Genomic DNA, 26,108 nt, shown 5'->3' with positions numbered 1-26,108 from the left:
AAAAATTTAAAAACTGAAAACTTTCTGGTTCCATGTATTTTAGATAAGAATTTTTCAGTCTGTATTTTTATTCTAAGGAGTAATACAGTGGCTTCCAGAAATACTTAATAGGGAAACAGCATTTATAATTATAACTTGGAAAGGCAGTGATTTAGGATTTTAAACAGTGTCTTACCTAGAGAGGAAATCAGACTGCAGTGTACTGGTGAACACAGGGGCCTGGTGAGTAGGTCTTCAGTGTAACTGCAGTGTAAGGCGAGGGGGTGGTACAGCAGGTCAAGTCAGCTGTAGTTTGAAGGGTTACAGTGAAGGTCTGTAGATGTTATTCCTCTAGGATTGTAGTGAATTCTTGATTTAAGTGTGTCCAGAATGTCAACCTGCTGGTTTCATGTGTGTTTGCATGTATGTGTGTTTAGCACAATTGTGGTTGGTATCGGCAGTGATACTATGAATGCACTGGAGTGGATCAAGTAAGCATTAGGTTTTACCAAAGCTCAATTGTGTTAACTGGTCCTGACTCTTAGTGGTCCATTTGTGATTACAAATGTTACTGCTTTGCTCTTGTGACAAGACTTGGACTTCTGAAAGTAAATGAGCAGACTTAATTATCACTAGATAAGCTAGAACAACTGTTGGTAAGAGGCATACTTGATAGTCTGTGGCTATGGTATTATTAAAATGGGCGTTTTAAAGCTTTAATTAAAATGATAATCTTTGTAATCCTAGTCTATCTCTTCCTATAGCTTCCCATTGCAGTCCCACCCAGCTTCAAGTTCTCTCTCTTGTTCTCTCTCTTGTTCTCTCTCTTGTTCTCTCTCTTGTTCTCTCTCTTGTTCTCTCTCTCTCTCTCTCTCTCTCTCTCTCTCTCTCTCGTTCTCTCACTTGCTCTCAAAAAAGAAAAACAACAAAAAATGAAATTCAGTATGGACAAATAAAAAGAAGGAAAGAAAATCAGTAAGAGAAAAAAAACAAAAACCCTACAAACCAAGAAGCACACGGACAGGGAGACCACGCTGTGTCAGTCACAGCTCCTGGGGATACTTTCCTTGTGGCGTGGTTGATAGGTGATGTAACATTCTACCTAAGAAAACCCATTTTTCCCTTCTCAGCAGATACCAGTTGCAAATAGCTTCTTGGTTAGGGAGGGGACTTTCAAAAAGTACAGATTTTATTTAAGATGTTAAAATTTTAATATTTAACTTGCCATGAAAGAGCCTCAGATTCATGATTAGATGGAAATTTGATCTTTAATAACTTGATATAAATATGTTAATCTTTGCTTTACTTTTTTTAAAGTGTGTGTTTCTGTGGGGTAAAAGTGTGCCACCGCATATTGTGGAGGTCAGAGAACAACTTGGGGAGTCAGGAACCTCTTTCTGCCATGGTGACCTTGGGCAGTCTAACTCAGGCTATTAGGGTTAGGGGGAAGAGCCTGTTCACACAGAGGTTAGCAAAGGGTGTTGAGTCCCCTGTAACTAGAAGTTTAGGTGGTTGTGAACCACCACTGGTGCTGGGACTAGAACTTGGTTCCTCTGGAAGAGCAGGCAGTGCTCTTAACAGCTGAGCCATCTCTCCAGTCCCAGAGTTATTAAATGTTTGAGTGTTTTGCCCAAATGTATGTGCACCGCATGTGCGCCTGAGGCTCAAGGAGGCCAGAAGAGAGCCCTGGATCCTCTGGTACTGGAGTTATGGACAGTTTTAAGTCGCCATGTGAATTCTGGGAATTGTAAGAATAACAAGTGCTCTTAGCAACTGAATCATCTCCAGCCTCAATTATTATTATGATTCCTCCTCCTCTACTTCTTTTTTGAGGGAGGGTCTCATTGTGTAGTGTTGCTGGCTTGGACTTAGTTATATAGACCTACTGACCTCAGCTCACAGATTGTGTCCCCTGAGTGCTAGGATTAAATGCCCAGCAAGAATTAGTATTTCTCAGCAGTTACCCTTAAACCTCTTTCTTGGACATAGAGCATACCAGAAATTGGTATTTGTTTTGAGATAGGGTCTCATCGTGTGAGCTTGCCTGGCGTGGAACTCAGTACATAAGCTAGGCTGGCCTTGAACTCATAGAGGAGTGCCTTTTCCCTTACTTTATAGCCATCTTATTGAGATTTAACTCACATACCATAAAATTAACTTACCCAAATTACTGCTCAGCAAGTTTTACTGTTTTCTTACTTTATTCCCCACCAGTGTTCCAGAACATTCTGAACACCTCAAAAGAGAAACTCCTTATCTTTTAGGAGTCACTTCCCATTCTGCCTTTCTCAGCAACACAGCTCAAGCAACTGCTGATTTATTATGTTGTTGAGTTGTGCTTATTTATTCTGTGACTGGCTTCTTTCTCTGAGCAGTGTGTAAGGCCCCTCCATGCTGGCCCCACACCAGTGCTCTATCCCTTTGCCCTGTTGAAGAGCAGGTCCGTTTGTACACTGGCTTTATTTATTTCCCTGTTCCCCAGTTGGTGCACATTGGCTGTTTCTGTCTTTTGGACGTGATAAGTAGTGCTCCCATGAACGCTCGTCAGTAAGTTTTTGTGTGGTTTGTTTTCATTTATCTTATGGCGTTTCTTGGTCATATAGTAACTGCATTTTTAGAAACTGTCATAATGTTTTATAAAGTGGCTATACTCTTTTACAATTTCTTGAAGTTTCTAGTTTTTTTACATTCTTAACCACCAAAAAATGCTATTCCAGATCCTTTTTGGGTTAGCCACCTTGGTGGATGTGAAGATGGTACTGTGCTCCTGTGTTGATTTCCATTGTCCCAGGAGCTGGTGATGCTGAGCGCATCCTTTGATGTGCTCACTGCCTTTCATGTACCCAATATAATGCAGGGTTCTGTGGTCTCCGGTTGTGTGATTTTAACAAACACTTAGGCCATAGTGGATTTTATATGTGCTCTTCTGGTGCTGGCTAGCTTTGTGGGTGAGCTAAAGTAGGTTGCTAAACATTTTTGTCACATCAAAGGAGAACCCTGCACCCACTGAGTCATATCTCTTCCTGTTACTCTCCCCTCAGCCCTCAGTGGCCACCAGTGCACCCTCTGACTTTGTAGACTTGCCTTTTCTAGAGACTCGTTGAAGTGGAACCATACCATATACAGTATATTTATTATATGTGCTCTTTTTTGGCCTGGCCTTTTTTTCTTTAGCATGGTTTCAAGATTTGTTTACCTTGTAGCAAGTATGAATACTTTATTCCTTTTGGCTGAATGGCAATCCATTATTCTAGACACAGTACATTTTGTGTAGCCATTACCTATTAGTAATTATTTGAGTTTATGTGTGTTTTTGTTTGTTTACTGTTTGTTTTGGGTTGGAGTCTTGTTATGTAGCTTAGACTTGTTATACAGTTAGACAAGTGATGATCCTTCTGCCTCAGCTTCCTGGGTGCTAGAATTACAGCATGCACTCTCACACCTTCTACCGGGGACTATGATACATTTTGTCACGTTTTGGTGACAGGATCCCACTAGGTAGCCCAAGCTCAACATTGAGCCTCCTAAGTACCAGTGTTATAGCTGTGCCACTGTGTCCCACACTGAGGCTGTGACCCTGTACACCAGCATTGTGCTTGAGTTAGATATGTGGACAAACAGAAAAACTACTACTTTCCAGTAAACTGTTTATCACCGAGGAGGGAGGGCTTAGTAGATACAGTCGGTCCTCTGCTTCATGTGGACAAGTAGTCCGACCTGATGGCAAGTGGCTTTCCCTCCAGAGCCTCTCATCAGGTTAGCCATGTGTTTCTAGGGGTGGTAACTGGCCCAGAGTTATGCAGCAGGTAAAGGACATACTCTGCCTGTGCTCTTCTGCCTTAAAGTCATATTCTCTGCTGAGAGTGAAGCATCCCTATACAAATAACTGTCAGTGGTGCCGTAATTCATCCCATTAATTTTTAAGGTTGTCTGAAAGCTGCTCAGAGAAAGATAACTATACTTGCCCAGTCTTTCTACGTCACAGCTTTAAAAAATGAAGTTAAGGTGTCCAACAACATAGGAATTAGGGTAAATAAAACAAATGATTTTTATGTACATGGACAGGTTTTTCTAGACATAAAGAGTGGTTAAGTTGTTTGCAGAGAAAATGAATGTACCTGGTAATCAGATCACTCGGTTCAACCAGTCCTAGAAAGTCAAATGTGTATGTTTCTTCCCATCCACAACTCATATAGTGTTATAAACTCATACACATATAAACAACACGAAGCTAAAAGTAAAATTCTGTGAACATGGGAGCCAGCGGAGGGGGAGAGGCATGGCAAGTCGTGTTCAACATGTGGTCTATGCTTGATGAGAAGGCAAAACAAACACACTTAAAAAAAAAAAAGAAAAGAAAAGAAAAGAAAAGAAAAGAAAAGAAAAACTAAACTCCTGGTTGTTGTCAGTTAAGAGCCAGGGAAAGTGGTCTAGCAGAGAGTTTTGTCACTTTGGTCTCGAGGCATTTTCTACTGTGTTTATCTGTGTAAACAGCAGTGTGTATTTTACCTGAGTTTCTCAATGAAGTACTGCTGAGTGAATGAATGAAGGAACTGTCTCTTATGTTCTATTCTCCCATGTGTCCTAGCACCTCTCCGCTTTTCTTAATCTAGCCGGTTTGAATGGTCACAAACCGTAAGTTCTTATGTCTGCTGTTTATGTCTATGAGCATGGCTTCCATTCATATGGCAAGTGTTGTTAATCTCTATTCTGCACATGGATCGATGGAGACACTAAAATACTGTCATGTTATGCTAGAAGAAACTCAAGCCATAAGGTCTTCTTGCTTTATGTTTCTAGTGTGCTTTTCACATGTTTGTTTTATTTTCATGTGTACATGTGTACTGCATGTCTGTGTGTGCTCATAGAGGTCAAAAGAGGACATCAGATCCCCTGAACTGAGCTCCAGCTAATGTGTAGCCATCATGTGGGTGCTGGGAATCCAGCCCAGGTACTCTCTGAGATCTCTTAACTGTTGAGCCATCTCTGTTGCCCCAGAGTCTTTTATCTTGTGAAACAGCTCAATTTCAAGTGTGGTTCCATTAAAAGAGCTGCTAGCACTAAATTTTTATTTGCTTATTTTTATAAGTTTGATGTTTATTCTTGAAGTTGATGTGTGACTGAATTTTATTCCACTCATCAGCTGTGTAGTCTCCCCACTGTTTTTTGTTATTTGTTATTCTTTTAGAATATTTTTTTAAATTTAATTTGTATATTTGTCAGGGTGGGAATGTGCCAGTATGTTAAGGTCAGTATAAGTTTCCAGAGTTAGTTTTCTTGTTCTTGGCATCAAATTCAGGTAGTCAAGTGGTCAGTTTATCATGGCAAGTGCTTTTACCTGCTGAGCCATTCCTATAGCCTGTGTGTGTGTGTGTGTGTGTGTGTGTGTGTGTGTTTCTCTGTGTCTTATCTTTTAAAACATCAGTCATTGTGTGTGAGAGACTGCTCTCAAAAACATAAGTTATTTTAATTTGGTAGCAGAGTTGGGAATGTTTTTAGTTGAGCACACCGACTTGATGCATGGTGGCAGCTGTGCTGTGAGGCGCACCGTCACTGTGAACTCAGCCTGTGTTTGCCTTCCTCGTAGGTGTTGACAGCTCGTCCACCACAAGCAGTGCTTCGCCCTTGCCCAACAGTTACGATGCCCTGGAAGGAGGCAGCTACCCAGGTAAGCTGTTTAGATCCAGCTTTGCACTGTTCATTTATGTTACTGCTGCAGCATGGTAAAGGGGACTGACCGCATATCAAAAGCATACCGCAGTTTTAATAAAAAAAAAAAAGTGGAACATTTTCCTGACATTTCTCAGCTGTAATATAGTAATATAACAGCCATTCATGTTGTCTCTGGTGACCACTCATGTTGTCATGTGACCTGAAGACATTTGTTGTTTGGATTTTTTTCTTCTCTTTCTAAAAAATAAAAAATAAAAAGTAAAAAAATTAAAAAAAAATTGATAGTGAACAGGGTAATTTTTTTTCTCTAATTAAAAAAAAATCTCCTTAAATTGTGCCATTTCTGTTGATTTGCATGGGTCCTGAATCCCTTCCAGCTAACTCTTGAGTGTGTTTGATTCCTTACTTGCCTTGTGGCTCCTGCTGTCTCCACTTGGTAAAAAGCCAAGTAGAGCCAGGGCAGAGGTTTTAGAGACATTGCTATTTTTCTAATATTTTATTTGAAATGTATAAGAAAGTTTTGCCTGCTTATATTTGCACCCTGCATTCCTAGTCAGAATAGAGGGTTATTTTTCCTGGAACTGTGAAGTGCAGAAGTCCAGTGTGTCTCTGGACTTGAACCCATTTTCTCTGTAAGAGCCAGTGCTCCAAAGCTGTTATTCTTAATTATATCTGGGAAGAACATCGTTACCCGAGGAGAACTGAGAGTTAGTGGATATATAAAGTGGAAAATAAACAAACCGTTGTAAGCGGTAGTCATTTCATTGTAGTAGGAACTTAACGCTGCCGACTCCTGTCACCCACACAGGGGCACTCCCTCCTCTCATGGCTTCAGCGTTCAGAACGACAAAGCACAAGACTTTGTCTTCTCCTCGCTTTGATGATACCACTTTCACTAGGATGAAATTTAGCTGACGCTGTACTGTTGTGTACCTAACACAGTCATGATACCATGACTCAGTAGAAAACTGTAATCCTCTGAGCTCAGAGTGCAGCTCCTCTTACTCTTCTGTAGTCGAGCGGTTTTTTTTGTCCTAGGAATTAGTGTGTGTGTGTGTGTGTGTGTGTGTGTGTGTGAGAGAGAGAGAGAGAGAGAGAGAGAGAGAGAGAGAGAGAGACGGGGGGGGGAGGTGGTAGCAGACGTATCTACAGGTGTCTTCTAAATTCAAACACAGTCAGTAAAAAGATGGATTCTTCAAGAAAACTTTTAAACGATAAATTTTTATTAAGTCATGTACTTTTCGGTCCGTATTTTTGCAGACTCTTAGCTACAAAGAAATACCATTTTTAGTGCAAAAAAGATCAAGTGATTATAACTTAAAGACTGATTTAAAGTAAGACCAAGTCAATATACCAAACTCTTTCACTGATTACACACACATATGCTGCCGATTTTTTCCAGTTTTACTGGAATTTTTGCTTTTATATTTAAATAAAAATGAACATCCAGTCACTAAATTTTCTTAGTCACTTATTGATGCCAGATGTTGTCCTAGAAGTTTAGGACACTATTTTATATTCTCCTCACAATTTACCTATGCAGATAATACATATTTCTAGGGTATTAAAGGAATATGCCACTATTTTCATGGATATTTTACATTAAGGGTCAGATAAAGGGCAGTTTAGAAAGAACTAATTTTTAATCTTAATTCCTTTGTTTTATCTTCTGCTTCTTAGCCCCAGTCATCCTGGAAGAATTAAAAAACAAAAATACACACTACTGTGTTAGCTGTGCCTTGCACTGTTAGAAGTAACATCTGAAGTATTTGTTACTGAAAATTATCCACAGGCAAAGCAATACATAAATTAAGATGGACAGAAAATTGTCAGGTGAATTGAACATGTGTGTGCTGATCTTCTCTTTCTAATGGATGTGTTCTGCATTTATCATAGTAAAACATGCTGAAAAGAAAAGAATGCCAAAGGTTATTGCATACCAACCGGATTTTGGGTTGTGAACAAGTAATTATTTCTTTGTAGATATGCATTCTTCTTCAGCAAGCAGCCCTGTTCCTGATCGTGCCCTGGAACCTAACCCCACCCTCGCCCAGGCTCTGTCTGCAGCCCCCACTCCCCCTGCAGCTCAGCCAGCCAAGGTGGCAAAGCCTTTTGGCTATGGCTACCCAGCTCTGCAGCCTGCCTATCAGAACGCAGCACCACCACCCATGCCCGCAGCACACCCCAGCAGCCCAGCATATTCTGGATATCCTCAGGTGTGTATTCAGTCATGGTTGATAAGTCGATAAAGGTTGGATCAATTGGAGCACGTCTCTGATGATCTGAATTTACAGAGGTATAGTCTGGATGAAAAGTGGGTAGCTTGGGTTTCTTTAGGGGTTTGCAGGGTTTGTCCAGGCGTTGATAATCAGGAAATTAAATGGTAATTTAAAGCTTATGTTTACATGTGTGTCTGTGTGTTTGCCATGTATGTGCAGATAACTACAGAGCCCAGAGCTTACTGAGCTGGAACTTTAGGCAGTTGCAAGCTTCCCAGTCTGAATCTTGGGACGTGAACTTGGTCCTCTGAAAGAGCCAGTGCTCGTAGTCATTGAGCCACTTCTACAGCCTGTAATAGTAACTTAAAATGGTTTTCTAGTGCTAAGCTGACAGTTACCTCAGAAAAATAAGAGAATGTAATTTAGTATTTTTTTTTTAGCCTCTGTTCTTTACTTAGAGTTATCATTCTTTATGTATTAGTTAGAATTAGTGCATTCATATAGTGAACCTTGGACCCTGTAGAATGTGGAAGATAACTATATACAGACACACAGTGCATCCTTTATTTATTTATTTTTTGTCCTTTGTCTGTTAAAAAGTTTGTGGTTAGAGTCATGTGTATGTCTAAGCTTATATTATAAATAACAACAAAAGAACTAAATGGAAAACTAACTAAAAATGTTGATTAGATGTAAATAATGAGATGAGATATCCCTGTATGTTTTTTGTAACATTTTCATATCAAAATAATACAATTTTTGGCCCATAGTTGAATGACTCTATCACTAACTAGTAGCTTACAGAATAGAATATAGACTATACTCAATATACATCTAATATATTTAAATAATTTCAAAATTATATCAGCTTTTATTATGAGTGTAAAATTATTAAATGTGAGATTTGTTTTGTTGGTGCTGGAGAGACAGTTTAGTGGTTATGATCACTGGCTGTTCTTACAGAGGACCTGGGTTCAGTTCCCAGCACTTACACTGTGGCCCTCATCTCCAGTCCCAGGGAACCTAATGTCCTCCTCTGGTCTCTGAAGGCACCAAGCACACAGTGGTGTATAGACATACATGCAAACAGAATATTTATACTGAAAATGAAATTTAATTTAAAGTTTACAAAAGTGATGAGCAAATACAGAAAAGCCATTTCAGTATGAATCGCATATTACATAAAGATCTGTCTTGTTATAATCTTTGTCCTTAGATATGTATCCCAACTGTCAGTAAAATTAGTTAAAACCTAACTAGAATGTGGCTTGGTTTCTTGAACTTTTAAGGATTGCTTTTTTTGTATCATCTGAATATTTTTGTTGTTGTGTAAATACAGTACTTTGTATTTCAAGGGAACGTTCATAAAGAAAAGCTGGGGCCGGGCAGTGGTGGCACACGCCTTTAATCTCAGCACTTGGGAGGCAGAGGCAGGTGGATTTCTGAGTTTGAGGCCAGCCTGGTCTACAGAGTGAGTTCCAGGACAGCCAGGGCTACACAGAGAAACCTTGTCTCAAAAAACAAAAACAGAAACAAAAAAACGACAATAACAACAACAAAAAAAGAAAAACTGGTCATGAAAATTAGCCTTAAAGGAAGTGTAAATATAGGTACTGTTTTGGTCAATTTTGACTTACTTAGCTCAAAGCTTAAGTAGTTTTAAAGTATGACAGTAATTCATTAAATTATTTTGAGTTAATAAAAAGCTGTGAACTCATAGTTATACTACAAGCATAACCCAGGAGCAGAAAGCAACAGAGGAGAACTCTAGACAGGTGCACGTCCTAAGGCGGCGGGTCTCAACCTGTGGGTTGCAACCTCTGAGGGTTGAACAACCCTTTCTTTCCCAGGGCCACATCAGATATTTACATTATGGTCCATAACAGTCGCAACATTTCAATTATGAAGTAGCAACAGAAATAATTTTGTAATGGGATCACCACAACATGGGGGACTATCTTAAAGGGTCCCAGCATTAGGAAGGTTGAGAACACTGCTCCAAGGTATCAGCGTACCCTGAAAATTGTTGGAATTTGAAATGCTTCAACGTTTATCAGCCCTATTAATTGTAAGCAATACTTTTTTGATGTTGAACAATATGACATTATGAATAAAATAGGTTTTACTTTGAAATGTTTATGCTTTAAGTTGACTGTTTTGTTAAGTACTCCCAGATACAAATTTTCTCAATATCTTGAGTTTCCTTTGCATTAAAATCTAGTATTCAGAACCTTTTTTCATACTTGTAAAAGTGTTCCTTCTGCCTTGACTTTCTCTCTCAGCATTACCCGGGTGTGAACCAGCTGTCCTCGGGTCTCGGAGGACTCAGCCTGCAGAGTTCTCCACAGCCAGAGAGCCTAAGACCTGTCAACCTCACCCAGGAGAAGAATATTTTACCTCCGACTCCTGTGTGGGCTCCTGTCCCTAACCTGAGTGCAGAACTCAGAAAGTTAAACTGTAGCCCAGAGTAGGTACTCCTTACCGTACAGCCTCTTCCCAGTGAGCACGCGGATGAGGACAGCCACCAGGCAGTGTGCTGTTGGGTCTCGATTGGAAGCTTCGGTCCTGTGGGCTTTTCTGTGTGGGTCTGTATGAAGTACATGTAAGCTTTCCTGTTTGATGGTGTGCATTGGGGCAGGGTGTGTGTGTATGTGGGGCACTGTGTATGTGTTTGGGTTGTGGTGTGTGTGTATGTGGGGCACTGTGTATGTGTTGGGGTGGTAGTGGTACCACAGACATATGTTAGGCACCCTGCTCTGTCATGTTGCTGTATTCCTTGGAGACATCCAGTCACTGAACCTCAAGTGAGCTGGCACTCAGCACACCTCAGCAGTTCCCCTGCCTCTGCTTCCCACAGCAGGCACACGAGGCCACTCCTGCTCTTTTACATGGCTACTGAGGATTTGAACTCAGCTCCTCGTACTTGCATAGCAAGCTGTCTTATTGCTGAGCCATCTACCCAGAACCCCTGACACTCTTTAAGTAACGTAGTCTTTGGAAAATTCTTTCTTCAGCCCTTCTTGAAAATGATATAAATCTCACTAATGCTGTCCCAAGAATAGGGTTAGTTAAATAGTTCTTCTCAGTCCATATAGAAGCCCCAGTTTATTGGAGCACCGTGAATTCACACAGGCACTTCCTTCACTGAGCACGCCCTCGCCTCCTGGAGAGGTGTAGCTGGTATCTTCATGCCCTCCTTCTGTGTTGGTCGGTGGGCTCCGTCCTTACAGCCCAGGGCCGCCCAGGCTGTTCACTGCTCTTTTACCTGCTGCTCCGGTTTCCTCTCTGCACAGCGTAGACCTGAAATGTCACAGAGCATCGTCATCTTCCTCACACCAGAGTCCATCCTCCTTAGAGCCAGTGTTCACGTTTCCGTGGCTTTCTGCCTTCTCAGTAGTTGAGGGAGACGGAGAATGTTACATAGAATTAAACACAGGTTTCCTGACCTGTGACTTCTGAAGGCGGGGCTACAGTGATTTCCATAAAAGCATAGCATACCAAGAGTTGCAGGCTGAAAGCAGCTGCCTGTCCCAGTTCTAGTTGGGTTGATTATGACCTTGCAGTAATGAATGGCTACACATTTTCCAGGAAGTGAGTGGAGTGTGTGCGTATATATGAGATCTCGCCAGGCTGCAGTGGCATGTGCTTGGAATGCTCAGTCGGGATGATTTCCAGTTAAAGGTCTTCCTGGGCTACTTAGCATCTGAATACATAAATCTTATAAGGAGGGAATGATGTATATATTTTTGTTTATTTTTTTTTAAATAGCAGCTCTCTTTAAAATGAAAACAAGTCATTAGTACTGGCTTTAGGTCAGGGCAGACCCAGATATTCCTCTGTGGTTCTGGGTGCCTGTGACTTATGGCACTTCAGGTGTCAGTGATGCCATCAGGTAAGGGATTCAGGCTGAAGACTCTCTCTCTATACTGTTTCCAGCCGCCAAGCCGGAGCTTGCTTGCAGCTCGTGGACTGTTTTCCTGGGCTTCTTTGGTTGGCATTATCTGGGAAGCCTAAAACACTACATCATCCGAATCCTGAGCATCCTGTGTTCGCTCAAAACATTTTGGGTGGAGCCTTCTTGGCTTCATATTTGCGGATTATGACAACTCTGGAGCCTGTGGTAATAGCACATCCACACAGGGTCCATCCTTGTCAGTAAACAGTTCCCGGATGCCTTCGAGTTGTAAGTCAGGCAGCCCACAGAACAGCTCTCCAGAGTGCTGTGGAACCCTAGAACATCCTGCATGCTGTTAAGGAGGATGGATGGATGTGGGGAGACTGGTGAGAGATCACCCACAGCGATGATGGGAAAATGGTCTAAGCTTCTGCCCTGCGAGGCGTAGTGAGACAGCAAGCAAGCTGTTCAGGGAATCAAGCCTGCGGCTGCAGCTCCCTATCCCTGCTGCTGAGCCCAGCAGGAGTGTGCCATGGAGCCCAGGTAGAGGCCACCGCTCAGATAGTGGGCTTAGGGCCAGGGCTCCTGAAGAAGCCGCAGCTGGGTGAGAGAGTCTTGTGAGAGTGAGGCCAGAGGGGAAGATGAGGTAAGCTAGAGATGGCATGGGGAACAGGGCTCCTTCAGTGGTGGCTTCTGTAGCTCCTGCTTATGCAGTTATGCTTATGAACTCACTGTTACATTGAGAGTCTATGTTGCACTTTTCAACAGTGAACTGTGGGGTCCTTGGTCTTTTAATAGCTATCCTGTACATGCCTGGTTGAGTAATTTCCTTCCTGCTAGTAGCTGTGATAACCTGCCTAAGTAGTCGACACTAAGCTCTTGGAGGGTTCGGTTCTCATGGTAGCTAACGTGCTGTATGTTTGTGTCTTTTCAGCTCATTTCGATGTACCTTAACCAGTATCCCCCAGACACAGGCTTTACTGAATAAAGCTAAGCTTCCTTTAGGATTGCTGTTGCATCCCTTCAGAGACCTGATGGTAAAGTACATTTTACGTATTTAGGTTCTGATACATGTGTAAGGTATACAGATTATTCTGTTTCCTAAGGATGTTTGTCTTTGATTAGAGTTGGAATAATCATTTCTGGATTGGTGATTGATCCCCAGGACTGACATGGTAGAAGCAAAGAGTCAACTCCCAGAAGTCGTCCTCTGACCTCCACATTCAGGCTATGGCTAGCACACCCCCACACATTCCCACATACTGTGGAACATGCAGAACAAAGATAAATAAATATAATACCTTTCTTTTAACAGTTACTGTTTCTGTAAGATTTGAGTCAACACTTGTCTTCTGAGTAGCTGCTTTGTGCTGGGTGCCAGTGTGTGCTGGCTATAGCCTGGGTCTCCTCCCGGTGGACAGCTGTGAACCATAGCTGTGTGCTGCCTCACTGACACAGAGTCCATCTGGTTCTGGGGACACAGTGTGGGGAGCAGTCAGTGTGAGCCCCTCCCTGTGGGTGCAGGTAGTAGAGGCGTCTGTAAGAAAGTCTGGGCCTGGAGTTGGAAGTTGCAGCCACCAGGGCGGATGCTCAAACTTCAAGAGTCTTTTATTAAACTGTTATGGCCAGGTAGAGTGGGAAATTGTCTGATTGAAATTAAATAACCTTGTGACAGCGGGGGAAGTCTATGAATGTCATGTCTGCTGAATGAAAGCAATTGTTTAAGTCTCCACAGTGCGTTTGAGTTAAGAGCCACTTTGCTATAATCTAGCACATCTTTTTGGCACGTCATGTAGATAATTTTAGCAGTAGCTGACAAAATAGCCTGTTTAGCCAAAAAAAAAAAAAAATTAAGAATAAAAATTTAAAATTCAGAAAAGAATTTAGCGGGAGGCATTTGTACTTCAGCTGCATTTTTCTGTCACATTCTTTTTCTGCGGATCACCTGCCTGTTAGGCTGGGTGGAAAGTATCAGTGAATAGAAAGTAATGATAACGCATAGCCAGTCCTGGGAATTTAGTCATTCAACGAGTACTATGCAATTTAAACACTATTATAACCTTCATCATTAAACCAAGACAGTTAATTCTTCCATGCATAGCGGAGAGTTTTTCTCCTTTTTTTGTTTTTGTTTTTTTGGGGGTGAGGGGGGCAGGGTCTCACTATGTACACCAGACTGATTATAAACTCACATAAACCCACCTGATTCTGTGAGTGCTGGGATTTAAGGCAGATGAGACTGTGCCTGCTGCTAAGTGTCTTTCTCTAAGTACAGACAGATTCCACATATGATATCTTCTAGAATATGTACCCTGAGAATTAATAGTGACATTTTATGGGATCTAGAATTATGAGTACTTTAATTTTTTTCATTTATAGTTAATTTTATTTTCTGTTTGTTCCTCACAAGTGACATGTGACTGTTAACTATGATAAAATAATAGTGCAGGACATTAAATATAGAAATTTGGTGTTGATTTTTAAATCCCAAATGAAGCATATAAAATGGTAATGGATGGGTTAAGGGGCATAGAACAATATATGGCGTTTTAATGTGTTTTATAGTTCCTGAATTGACCAACTATAACGTTCTTTTCCAAACTGAGCGTAGGGTGTGTTTTCTGTTCTCGGCTGCTGTGGGATGGCAGTCGGCTGGCAGCAGCCTCCTCGCCTGGTCCCAGGGGCAGACGTGCAGCAGAGGGCACGGCTTCCTTCCAACCTGAGTGCAGTCTTTTGCTGTCTCTTGAGTCAGGCTGAGAAGTCCTGACGCTGTTTTCTTGGCTCACCAGGCCGTTTGGTCAGCTTCTGACTGTTTTTATACTGTGTGGCTTGCCTCTGTGGGAAGTGATAGCTGCTAAGCATCCACGTCACTAGGTTGAATAGCACACCCGTTGTCTTGTACGTGCAGTGAGTTTGTATCCTGTTTGCCCTGGGGTCTTTGTGCTGTAGCAGTATCTCTACTTTCTCTTGCAGCAATTGCCAGTGATAACCTCAAACACCATTGTGAGGTGCCGGTCCTGTCGGACGTACATCAACCCTTTCGTGTCCTTCATTGATCAGCGAAGATGGAAATGCAACCTGTGCTATAGAGTTAATGATGGTAAGTTTCAGGTTCTAAAATGAAGTCTTTTCTGACATCTCTCTCGTTGCCTAAAAACAGCTTTCATGACATTTAATGGAGACAACACAGGCAAGTAAGCCTTCGGTCTGATCTCTGAAGAGATGCTTGACCACAGAGAGACTGACAGCAAAGTAAAAGATGAAGTGGAAGGAAAGGCCCAAAGAGAAGAAGCCTGGCTGGTCTCCCAGGTGGACCCGTGTCCCCAGCCGCTCAGCTGAGTGGTGGCTCTCTGAGCTCACACGAAGGCATGTGGCTCTTCCTGTTAGAGCTGCTTCCCAGTTGTGCTTCTCTTGGTCCCCCACCCCCATGTCCTGTGAGGTTTATTGTTAAGATACAAGTCTAAGAAAAAAAGCAACCTGTGTCCTGGTTCTCTCAGAAAATACATTTTATTTAAAAAGAGTGTTAAAGGTTTTCTTTTTTAGTAATCTTCATAAATACTGTTGATAAATGTGTTCAACTCCCGGTGTGTTGCTAAATGTGCCTTGGATTCTTAATTCTCCTTTAGTTCCAGAAGAGTTTTTGTACAACCCCCTGACTCGGTCTTACGGAGAGCCTCATAAACGGCCGGAAGTCCAGAATTCTACTGTGGAGTTCATCGCGTCCTCAGACTACATGGTAACTATTTCATGTCACGGTTGGCTGTGGGACACAATTTAGTGAGTCAGTTCTTTTAAGTAAGTTCTCATCCAAATTTTGAAGTTTGCATTTTTAAGATATTAATATGAGAGCTTGTATGTAACTAATTTGGTCTAATGTTTGCTAAGAAACATCAGCCTCGGCTTATGAATGAAGAGCATCCATAGCTAATTGCCTCTTGAGTGTGACGACGTACTGAGCTGGGATATAGATACTGCTATCAGTTATAGATACGTGACCCCAAACAGAAGAAAACTAGTGTATATTTTTGCCCAAAACAATAGTGTTAAAATGATCACCGTCTTTAACGGCTCCTCCAGTACAGATAGTGAGATGGGTGGCTGACATGTTCAGTTCTTAACTTCAGTCATGAAGTTCTGTTCTTTTCTACTTCTAACTAGGTTTTACAAACTACTTAAAAATAGGTTTTAGGTTTACATAATGCTCATCTCTGTTTTCTTATTTTTATTAAAAATAATAGTAACACACACACACACACCATCATTTTTACTCTGGTTGCTGGCCACTTGAGGAGCTGCAAGTGAAGCGAGGTAGCCAGGAACACCTAACCTTGGCTTGGTAGATTCTTGGTGCTGCCTCGTTCGTTTTTGTAGTGTTGGTGATTAGCTTAGCCTGAGGTAACTGAACTGTGGTTTTCTTGTCAGGTTCTATATCAATGCCACCAAGTGGCACAATTCCTCAGCATTAGGGACCTCACAAAAAAGGGGAGAGAAAAGACTCTTATGCCCTTCTATTACGTTCTGTGACTCAGTTCAATAAGCCTTCCTGTACATATAATTTGAGCTTATACATTATTAACAGAAGTAAACATATGTTTAATATCCTGTCCACCCACTCATCCACTTGCCCCTTCCTGTGCTAGAATATATTCTAATCTGGAGGCTGGAGAGCTAGCTCAGGATAAGAGTGTTCACTGCGCAAGCGTGAGGACCTGCACTCAGCTCCCAGTACTCACATAAAAGCTGGGCACAGCCTTTATGAGAGAGAGCTGGGAACAGGAAAACCACTGGGCTTACTGACCAGCAGCCTCGCTCTGGGCTCAGGGACAGAGAGTGATTGAGCATGACAAGTCAGTGACACACACACACAAACAGTCACACACTTTCACTCATATACAGTTACACACTCACACCCTTAAGCTCTCACATGCACTTTCATATATACACATACATTGACACACATTCATACATATATACAGACACACATTTACATACACCACCCCCAGACTCGTTTATAAGCATAAAGTCTTGTAATCTGAGACACACATCTTTTTCCTCTTTTATGTGTCACCATGTTTCTCTAACAGATGAGGACTTACTGTGAATGGTTATACTGTTTACCATTATAGGAGCCTTCTTTCCATTTAGCCTTAAGCTTTGGGAATCCACCATCAGGTAGTCTAGCAGCTAATACTGATGGCAGATTGTCAGGCTTAATGTGGGGGCGGGGGGATGTGCATTGAGATCAGAAGAGGGTGCTTGGAGCCACTGAGCCATCTCTTTAGGCTCAGCATTTTATTTTATCTTTAGTAATAATTTTTTAAAAGAAGTATTTATTTACTTTATGTATGTGAGTACACTGTCTTCAGATGCACCAGAAGAGGGCATCCGGTCCCATTACAGATGGTTGTGAGCCACCATGTGGTTGCTGGGAATTGAACTCAGGACCTCTGGAAGAGCAGACAGTGCTCTTAACCTCTGAGCCATCTCTCCAGCCCCCAATATTTTATTTTTAAGTAAAAAAAAATAAAATAAAATAAAATTAGGAGCTGGAGATGTAGTTTAGTGGTAGTATCTGTCTAGAATGTGCAAAGCCTTAGGTTTAATTCCTAACAACACAAAAAGTAAAAAGTTAATTTAAAAATTAAAGTTTTAGGGGTTGGAGAAATGGGTCAGTGTATTTATTACTTTTACAGAGGACCAGAGTTTGGTTCCCAGCACCCGTATGGCCGCTCACAGCTGTCTGTAACTCCGGTTCTGGGAGATCCAATGCCCTCTTGAAGCCTCTGAGGGCACCGCATGAGAGTTGTTTACTTAAATGTAGGCAAAAACACTCAAGCACATAAAATAAAATCTAATAAGTTTTTAAAATGAAAACAACCTTTAAAATTGTAGCAATTTTTTAGGAATAAAATATTTAAACAGGTTAGCATTATATAACAATAACTCAGCATGTTTTTACTTTGGAAGATATGTTAGTCAAGATTCCTTAAAAAAAATAAACCAAAGCCGGGCGTGGTGGTGCATGCCTTTAATCCCAGCCCTCGGGAGGCAGAGGCAGGTGGATTTCTGAGTTCGAGGCCAGCCTGGTCTACAAAGTGAGTTCCAGGACAGCCAGGGCTACAGAGAGAAACCCTGTCTCAAAAAAAAAAAAAAAACCCAATAAAATAAACCAAAACAAAACCAAACCACTTAGCATGCTTAGCCATTACAACTGCCTTTCGTTCTAGTCTCACATAAACTTTACAAGAGAAATAACGAAGGCCATGCCATTCTCATTAGGTACCATGTAGTTTTGTGCAGATTCTCAGTAAAAACATCCAGTCACAGTAGTGACCAGGAGCTGAAGGCAGTGCGGCGGCTAACGAACTGTCTCCTCCCCACAGCTCCGGCCTCCTCAGCCCGCCGTCTACTTGTTCGTGTTAGATGTGTCTCATAACGCAGTGGAAGCTGGGTATTTGACAGTTTTGTGCCAGTCCTTATTAGAAAACTTGGACAAGTAAGAATTTTTTTATTCATATGTGGGCATATAAGCGTGTGCATACATTTGAAGTTGTCTTTTAAATTTATGGTTTTTTTTTTGTTTTGTTTTGTTTGCTAAATTTTGTTAGATTCTGATGTTTACCTAACTTTATAAAATAAGGATTCTGTTTCTTGAGTTGTTATGTTTTAATAACTGGCGTGGTATCTGATTCACAAAATACTAAATGCTATAATATTTTGAAAGTACTTGAATCTTATCGATCCCTCTCACTGGCTGAGCTGAGCACTGAGCCGAAAAGACTGTCGGGCGTCGGGATGAGACTGTCTGAGGGATATTAAGTGGAGTGACATCAGAGCAGGCACTGCCATGTGGTTTCACTCCCATCTGGGCTGACGGGCCTCCAGATGATGGGCCTATAAATGACAACTGATCTATAAGCAGGAGAGCGCTGGCAGCTGGGCTGCCTGGGCAGCAGGGCTTGGGATGAAAGGGTCAGGCCTTCAGAACTAGTGCTGAGTTGGTAACTGGCTAGGACGGATGTTCTGAAAATAGTGACTTAAGTACTCTTGCCAGGTGTTGACAGTATCTATTAATTAGCTAGATTTTGTTTATTCCAGTGTGGATGCATCTCCAGAACTTGTACAATGATGTACATAATTTTGTCAGTTCAATAAAGCTAATAAATTAAAGTATAAGTATTTATAGACTCTAGCTATAGTTTATGACTATGCAAGGCATTTTTTCACAAGCTAGCTGTATTGTTTGGTGAGAGACTGGTTTGAAGAGAGGGATGGTAGGAGCTGAGTTTGTGCTGAAAACGTTAGGACGCCGGAGAGTGTGCTCTGCATGCCGGTGCGTGAGCCACACGCTGCTGCCTCGTGGAAGTTGGAGCAGTGTATAGATAGTGTCTTGACTCCCATCTGCTTGTCTACCAGCAGATGTGAAGGAGTCTGTGTTCCTCCTGGGCTCAGGGCCCCTAGAGGTACTTGAGTAGTGAGCAGGTTCCCATTGTGTCTCCTGCTCCAGCAATCGGTGTCCTCCATTAGTCTCAGGAAAGTATGAGGAGATGGCCCTGGTTATTCCAATGAAGAGAAGTGACTATTTACAGATTCGTTGGCATAAAATTAAAAGGATAAAACTGGGAATTGGAAATAGTTATTTTTGCTTGGCTCCAACAGAAAATAGACCCTGGGGAAGTGAAGGCAGAGCTAGCCTGGGAGCAGCTTCCAGCGCTGAAGTAGCACATTCCCTGCAGTTCAGCGCTCCGCAGACACTCCTGAGAGAGGAGTCTGCCATAGGACAGCTTAGCAGAACTTAGGGTAGGTCAGTCGTCTACACTCTGGTTGCTGACTAATGCCATCAGACTTCTGAACTTCTCAGAGGAGTGCATATTAATCTCTAGAGAAAGTCTTGAGCAGTATTAGCACCTGGCTACTGTTTTTCTCCCTGGTTTGATTGGCCTTTAGACTGAGCAAACACATCAGTCATCCGGAGCAGGAGTAAAGGGTTGGGCTTTGACGCAACCCTTCCAACGTGTTATACTACTGTGTGATACTAAGACAAAAAAATAAGAGCACATCTTTATTTAAGAGTAGGAGAGTGAGATGTGGTGTCTCACTCCTGGAATTTTGTAATTCGGGACCTGAGGCAGCATAGCCACAAGTTCAAGGCCAGCCAGAGTGACAAAAGTTCAGGTCTCAAAACAAAACAACCAACGCTTTAGGCTAGTGGTTCTCAGCCTGTGGGGCACAACCCCTTTGTGGGGTCAAACGGTCCTTTCACAAGAGTCACATATCAGATGTCCTGCATATCAGATATTTACATTACAATTAATAACAGTAGCAAAATTACAGTTATAAAGCAGCAACAAAAATATTTTATGGTTTGGTCACCATAATGTGAGGAACTGTATTAAAAGGTTCATTCAGCCTTAGGAAGGTTGAGAACCACTGCCTTAGGAGGAAGTCAGCAGGCAATGTTGAGCTTCTAGAAACCACTTGGGTTCTGCTTGTTCTTCCCTGAAGACTGGTTGACCTTCTAAGCCCAAATTAATGTGAATGCTCCTGCCTGAAAAGAAGACGCTGAGCCCGTCACTTTCCTGTGTGTGGCTCACACTCCCTGTCCCTGTACAAAGTCATGTGCAGCTGTTCTGCAGCCTAATGCGCTAGTTCACTGTTTTGTAAACAATGTGACTGAACACTTTGAATTTCAAGATGCCATTTTTGTCACAAGGCTTCCTGGAGATTCACGAACAAGAATAGGATTTATGACTTTTGACAGCACCATTCACTTCTACAATCTACAAGAAGGGTTATCCCAGCCTCAGATGTTGATTGTATCTGATATAGACGGTAAGTGTCAAAGGCAGTCTGTGTAGCTGTGGACTTTACAGTGGGGTCATGTGCTGTGAGTGTGATTTGGTATATTTGGAAATACTTGGTTCTAACTTTTTACGTGTGTGTGCGCGCGTGTGTGTGTGTGTGTGTGTGTGTGTGTGTGTGCGCGCGCGTGCGCATGCACACGCACACATGCATTGGATGTGTATATATGATGCATATGGAGTATATGTATTTACTAAGGCAGAATTCCGATATGCATGGCAAGTGTCTTTTGTAGAACCAAGCCTCACTACTTTCTGCTATTCTCCCAACTATGTGCTGATGGAGTGTTTTTCTCCCTGTAGATGTTTTTCTGCCCACACCGGATAGTCTGCTTGTGAATCTGTATGAAAGCAAAGAGGTGAGATTAATTTGTTTTCTCAAAGTATCAAGACACTTCTTCCATCAGCAGGTTCCCAGTAAGCTTTGTTTACTGGTGCAGTGCCTGCCGCTAGACACTGTAGGAAGGATCTGCTGAGTCTCTGTCACACCGGAGATGTCTGCTGTGCTTTATCCTGGAATGTGTTTGAGGAGAAGCCTGTCCTGCCTTCTCAGTAATTCACCCTTCATCTCTCCTCAGCTTATCAAAGACTTACTGAATGCATTACCAAGTATGTTCATCAATACCAGAGAAACACACAGTGCCCTTGGACCTGCACTTCAGGCTGCCTTCAAACTCATGTCTCCCACGGGTGGCCGCGTGTCTGTATTTCAGACACAGTTACCTTCCTTGGGGGCAGGACTTCTGCAGTCCAGAGAAGATCCGAATCAGAGGTCGAGTACCAAGGTATTGTATGTTGAGTGTTTGGATCATAACCACAGGTGTTTTCTTTCCCCACAAACTAAAGTCATCTGTTTCTTCTTCATTGCTTTATCAGCAGTGAGAAATAATCAGTAAGAATTGAAGCTACATTTGCTTTATTTGGGGGTTAGGTGTATTCTTCTTACTCAGTTAGCAGGCCCTAGCACGTGATGAGCGATGGGTGTGGCAGTAATCTGGTGCCTGTCTGTAGTGCAGCAGATCCGCAGCTCCTGTTGGCTCGTGTGCACTCACACCCACACACTAATATGGTCAATTATTGTTTTAATGTTTAGAAACCTACCCTAATCCTTTTATTTACAGATGAAAAAAAGTAGTGTCTTGTCAAACGTTGGATGGCTATTTAAAGATCAAGCTATAGCTTGGTTTTCTGTCCCCAATGTCATTTCTTTTCTTTATTTTTTTCTTTAATATATTTTTATTGGATATTTTCTTAATACGCATTTCAAATATTTTCCCATTTCCAGGTCTCCCCTTTGGAAACCCCCTATTGTGTCCCCCTTCCCCCTGCCTCTATGAGGGTACTCCCCCACCCACCCACCCACTCACTCCTGTCTTCCTGCCCTGGCATTCCCCTACACTGGGGCATTGAACACCCTCAGGCCCAAGGGCCTCTCTTCCCACTGATGTTCAACAAGGCCATCCTCTGCCACATATGCAGCTGGAGCCAGGGGTCCCTCCATGTGTATTCTTTGGTTGGTGGTCCAGTCCCCAGGATCTCTGGAGGGATCTGGCTGGTTAACACCCAGTGTCATTTCTGTGATACAAGTGGAAAACTTAATTAAGCTATTATAACTTAATGTGCTTATGAGTAAACTTTAGATTGCAGGGGGAATAACAGTTACTGTATAACACTTAGATGGTACAGAAAAATGTAAGCCAGTAGTGCTCTCTGGGTGTTATTGTCTAGTTAACACACAAACAAATGTACTTTGTCTTCCCTCACACAGACAGTTAACCTTGGCCTTTTTCATTGTGATCTCTGTGTAAGTTGTGAATGTGAATTCCTCAGGTAACTGTCAGGGCTGGGAGGGAATGCCTCAGCCTTCCCCACCAGTCGAGTGACAGGATATGTCAATCAATGGTCAATAGCACTCACTCTCATCAGTTTGATGCCATCAGTCTGCTCAGTGTTCTTCTCATCTGTGAAAGATAAATATTGAAAGTCATATGGGACGTGTGTATGAGAATTAATCATTTAGTTTATATAAAATAACTAAGGCAGTGAGCCATGAAATTTGTTTTTTCTTCTAGAGGTGAAGGTGCTGAGAGTCCCACTCATTACCTTCTGCCTCAGTTTCCAAAGTGTTGGATCTGACCCATGCATAGTTCCTTGCAATGCCTTCTTAATAAACACTGGGTTTTATTACTCTTAGAAATCTGGGCCCATACACTATTGGTATATATTGGTATATAATGGAATAAAGCATATATCCTCCTTGTTGTCAGAGAGATATATACTCTGTGCATAACCAAAGGTTCTTTATGATCTGTTGGCTTAGGTGGTGCACCATCTTGGCCCTGCAACTGACTTTTATAAGAAGCTCGCTTTAGATTGCTCAGGACAGCAAACTGCAGTGGATTTGTTCCTTCTAAGTTCACAGTATTCTGACCTTGCTTCTCTGGGTAAGACAACGTCATTATGTTACCTACTTAAACATTCTTACATGTCATTAAAGCTGGGCTCTTCAGGAAGCATCTTAGTACTGGGGGAGACAGGCATGTGGATCAGATAGGCAATGTCTGTGACGATTACCAGTGAACTCTAAAGCCAGGAAACACAAAGAAAATATTCTTACACTGCTTTGTAGCCCTTAGCCATTCAACACTGAACCTCAACGTTTGCCATATTTTAGGAATGTTTCAGGTTACAGTTATATCTGCTTCTCTCTGTGTTGGGCTTACTCATAACATTTTTTTTTCATAATGTGGTATCTGTGCTACTTTTAAGCAAGTAAATTATCCTAATTGTCTAGCTAATACTTAATGTATTTCTCTCTAAAGCTTGCATGTCCAAGTACTCTGCCGGGTGCATATTCTACTATCCATCTTTCCACTCTACCCATAATCCTTCACAAGCAGAAAAGTTACAAAAAGACCTAAAACGGTACCTCACAAGGAAGATCGGATTTGAAGCTGTTATGAGAATAAGATGCACTAAAGGTATGGCTTGGGGAAAAGTGTGTTCCTTACATTCCTGTGTCAATCAGCATGCATATTCAGACCCATGGTGATGATGGTTTATCATAGAGGACCTCCTGTTCAATCCAGCAACCCTGTTTGAAATACAGTTAGGAGTGATCTTTGACCACCTCCTTTTAATAACTAGAATACGTGGATAAAAGCAACATTTTGGTTTATTGAAGAAAAGCATGAGGAAAGCATGTGAGGAATTATTTGAGAGTGACAGTGGGGAGAACAGGAAAGGGGTTAGCGGTCGTTTAGCTGAGAATGTGTGTTTGGAGGTGGGCTCTAAACTCTCATTTTACATCCAACATAGGGAAGCGTAGGTTTCTTAGTTTTGTGCATTTATGTCTGATCTAGACTTGCATGCAGACTATGACGTACGTCTAGGTATAAATATAGGTGGAGTACGTAGACTCCCTTTAGAGAACTCATCGGTTGGTTGGTTTGTTTAGTGAGGGCATCTCTCAGAGTCCATCTGACAGGCCAGTGGCTCGGGCTGCGGTGAAGGTGCTGCTCATGCTGTCTCATGCCAGTTCTCTTCCCCGCAGGACTCTCAATGCACACTTTCCACGGAAACTTCTTTGTCCGCTCCACTGACTTACTGTCTCTTGCCAACATCAATCCTGATGCTGGATTTGCAGTACAGTTGTCAATCGAAGAGAGCCTGACAGACACTTCCTTAGTGTGCTTCCAGACCGCCCTGCTGTACACATCTAGCAAAGGTAATGTCCCCAAACGGAAATGGCTTGTGGCCATGGGTCCTCTTTCCACTTCCATTTTAGTAGAGAGAGAGAAAGAAGAATGCTGTGCCGTGAGGGTAATGGCATTTGTTGTAAGTGACTGTATGTTGTTTCTTTCTCTTCTTAACTCACATTTGAATCCTGTGGAAGCAAGAAAAGTGCATTCATTTCCTAGAACTGGAGTTACAGACAGTTGTGAGCTCCCATATTGGTGCTAGGAACTGAACCTGGGTCCTCTGAAAGAATAGCGAGTGTTCTTATCTTCTGAGCCATCTTTCCAGTGTCTGGGGGCTACTTTATTTGAAACATGCTAATTAGACTGGGGATGTTGCTCAGTGCTATAGTGCTTGCCCAACAGTTCCTAGCACCAAAAACCAATAAAAGAAGACAATCAAAGCGTCTTACCGACAGCCCTTTGTGTTCTAGAGTGTTGGTGCTGATTCGCCAGAACTGCAGTGTGAGTGAACTGGTGGTGTGTGCTCTCTCTTAGCCTAGTGTGCTTGACCTCTGTGCTCTGCTTTCTTTAGGCGAGCGGAGAATTCGCGTGCATACACTGTGCTTGCCGGTTGTAAGTTCACTCGCTGACGTTTATGCAGGAGTGGATGTGCAAGCCGCGGTCTGCCTTCTGGCCAACATGGGTGAGTAGCATATGATAAGACAGGGGAAATGCATGTGTCTAACCTAAAACCAAGCTCAGGCGTTTCTACTTTTTTTTTTTTTTAACTATAGAAATCCCTCAATTTAAAAACAAAAAACAAAAAACATTTCAATGCATTTTTATCTATTACAGGATGAATTAGATTGTTCTTACATTTAAAAATTAGTTCCTAGTTTAAATCTATTGGGAGATTGTGATTTGTAAAAACCAGGATCTCCTTCAGCTAACATGTAAACTGTCACACATCCACACGGTAGAATACAACTCAGCTGTGAACAGGAATATGCAAATGTGGCTTTCAATGCTATGTGTCAGAAGGTGTGTCCATGTGACTCCAAATGTGTGACCTTCAGTAAAAGGAAATTTATGGAGAACAGATTACCAAGACAGGGACAGGGAACTTTGCTGTCGTGGTGATTGGACTCTATTTGATGCGTTGCTGCTATAGAGCTACACTCAGAAAAGTATATTTCACTCTGAAACTTAAAGAAGCCTTCAGCATTAATATATTGCAGAGGGTTTTGTTTTTAATGTGTTTTCTTTCATGGATAAACACGCAGTGAACCTTGCTATTTCTCACATACACTAGAAAGCAGCCATTATTACTAACTTGGTGCAAAATTATAATGGCATTGCTGACAGACATCTGGTCGTCCCACCTCACTTGGCAGCACTAGGAATTGAACCAAGGACTCAAGGATTATGTCACTGATCCATACTACACCTCCTCCAGGGTTTTAATATGTAGAAGAAACTCTGCACACATGTGTACGCACATGAGCACACACTTATAAGAGAGAACTCACTGGAGCCCAGACGCTGAGCACACTCTTGCTTTGGTTACTTTGCAGCTGTGGACCGCTCAGTGTCATCGAGCCTGTCGGATGCCAGGGATGCCCTGGTGAACGCAGTGGTGGATCCCCTGTCTGCCTACAGCTCAGCTGTGTCAAGTGTGCCCCGCTCCACCCTGACAGCACCAAGCTCACTTAAGCTGCTCCCACTCTACGTTTTGGCACTTCTCAAACAGGTAGTTCGTTCTTTTCTCCTCTCCTCTCCTCTCCTCTCCTCTCCTCTCCTC

General features: G+C 42.2%; 1 protein-coding gene across 2 annotated transcripts in view; it reads left to right on the top strand.

The window, feature by feature from the left end:
• Sec24b (SEC24 homolog B, COPII coat complex component) overlaps positions 1-26,108 on the top strand; it is a 72,567-nt gene that overhangs the window by 39,203 nt on the left and 7,256 nt on the right. For both annotated transcript variants that reach the window (XM_021196171.1, XM_029537399.1), the window contains 15 exons: positions 5,567-5,647; positions 7,636-7,868; positions 10,154-10,338; positions 12,701-12,803; positions 14,740-14,866; positions 15,393-15,502; positions 18,150-18,262; positions 20,480-20,598; positions 20,931-20,986; positions 21,206-21,412; positions 22,948-23,071; positions 23,450-23,608; positions 24,181-24,354; positions 24,900-25,010; positions 25,882-26,057. In XM_021196171.1, coding sequence (XP_021051830.1) covers positions 5,567-5,647; positions 7,636-7,868; positions 10,154-10,338; positions 12,701-12,803; positions 14,740-14,866; positions 15,393-15,502; positions 18,150-18,262; positions 20,480-20,598; positions 20,931-20,986; positions 21,206-21,412; positions 22,948-23,071; positions 23,450-23,608; positions 24,181-24,354; positions 24,900-25,010; positions 25,882-26,057 — 2,078 coding nt within the window. The remainder of the gene's footprint in view (positions 1-5,566; positions 5,648-7,635; positions 7,869-10,153; positions 10,339-12,700; positions 12,804-14,739; positions 14,867-15,392; positions 15,503-18,149; positions 18,263-20,479; positions 20,599-20,930; positions 20,987-21,205; positions 21,413-22,947; positions 23,072-23,449; positions 23,609-24,180; positions 24,355-24,899; positions 25,011-25,881; positions 26,058-26,108) is intronic.

The sequence above is a fragment of the Mus pahari genome, chromosome 4 (assembly GCF_900095145.1).
Source record: "Mus pahari chromosome 4, PAHARI_EIJ_v1.1, whole genome shotgun sequence".
Lineage (NCBI taxonomy): Eukaryota > Metazoa > Chordata > Mammalia > Rodentia > Muridae > Mus > Mus pahari.
Note: the sequence above shows the minus strand (reverse complement) of the source record. Positions and strands in the feature narration are given on the sequence as shown.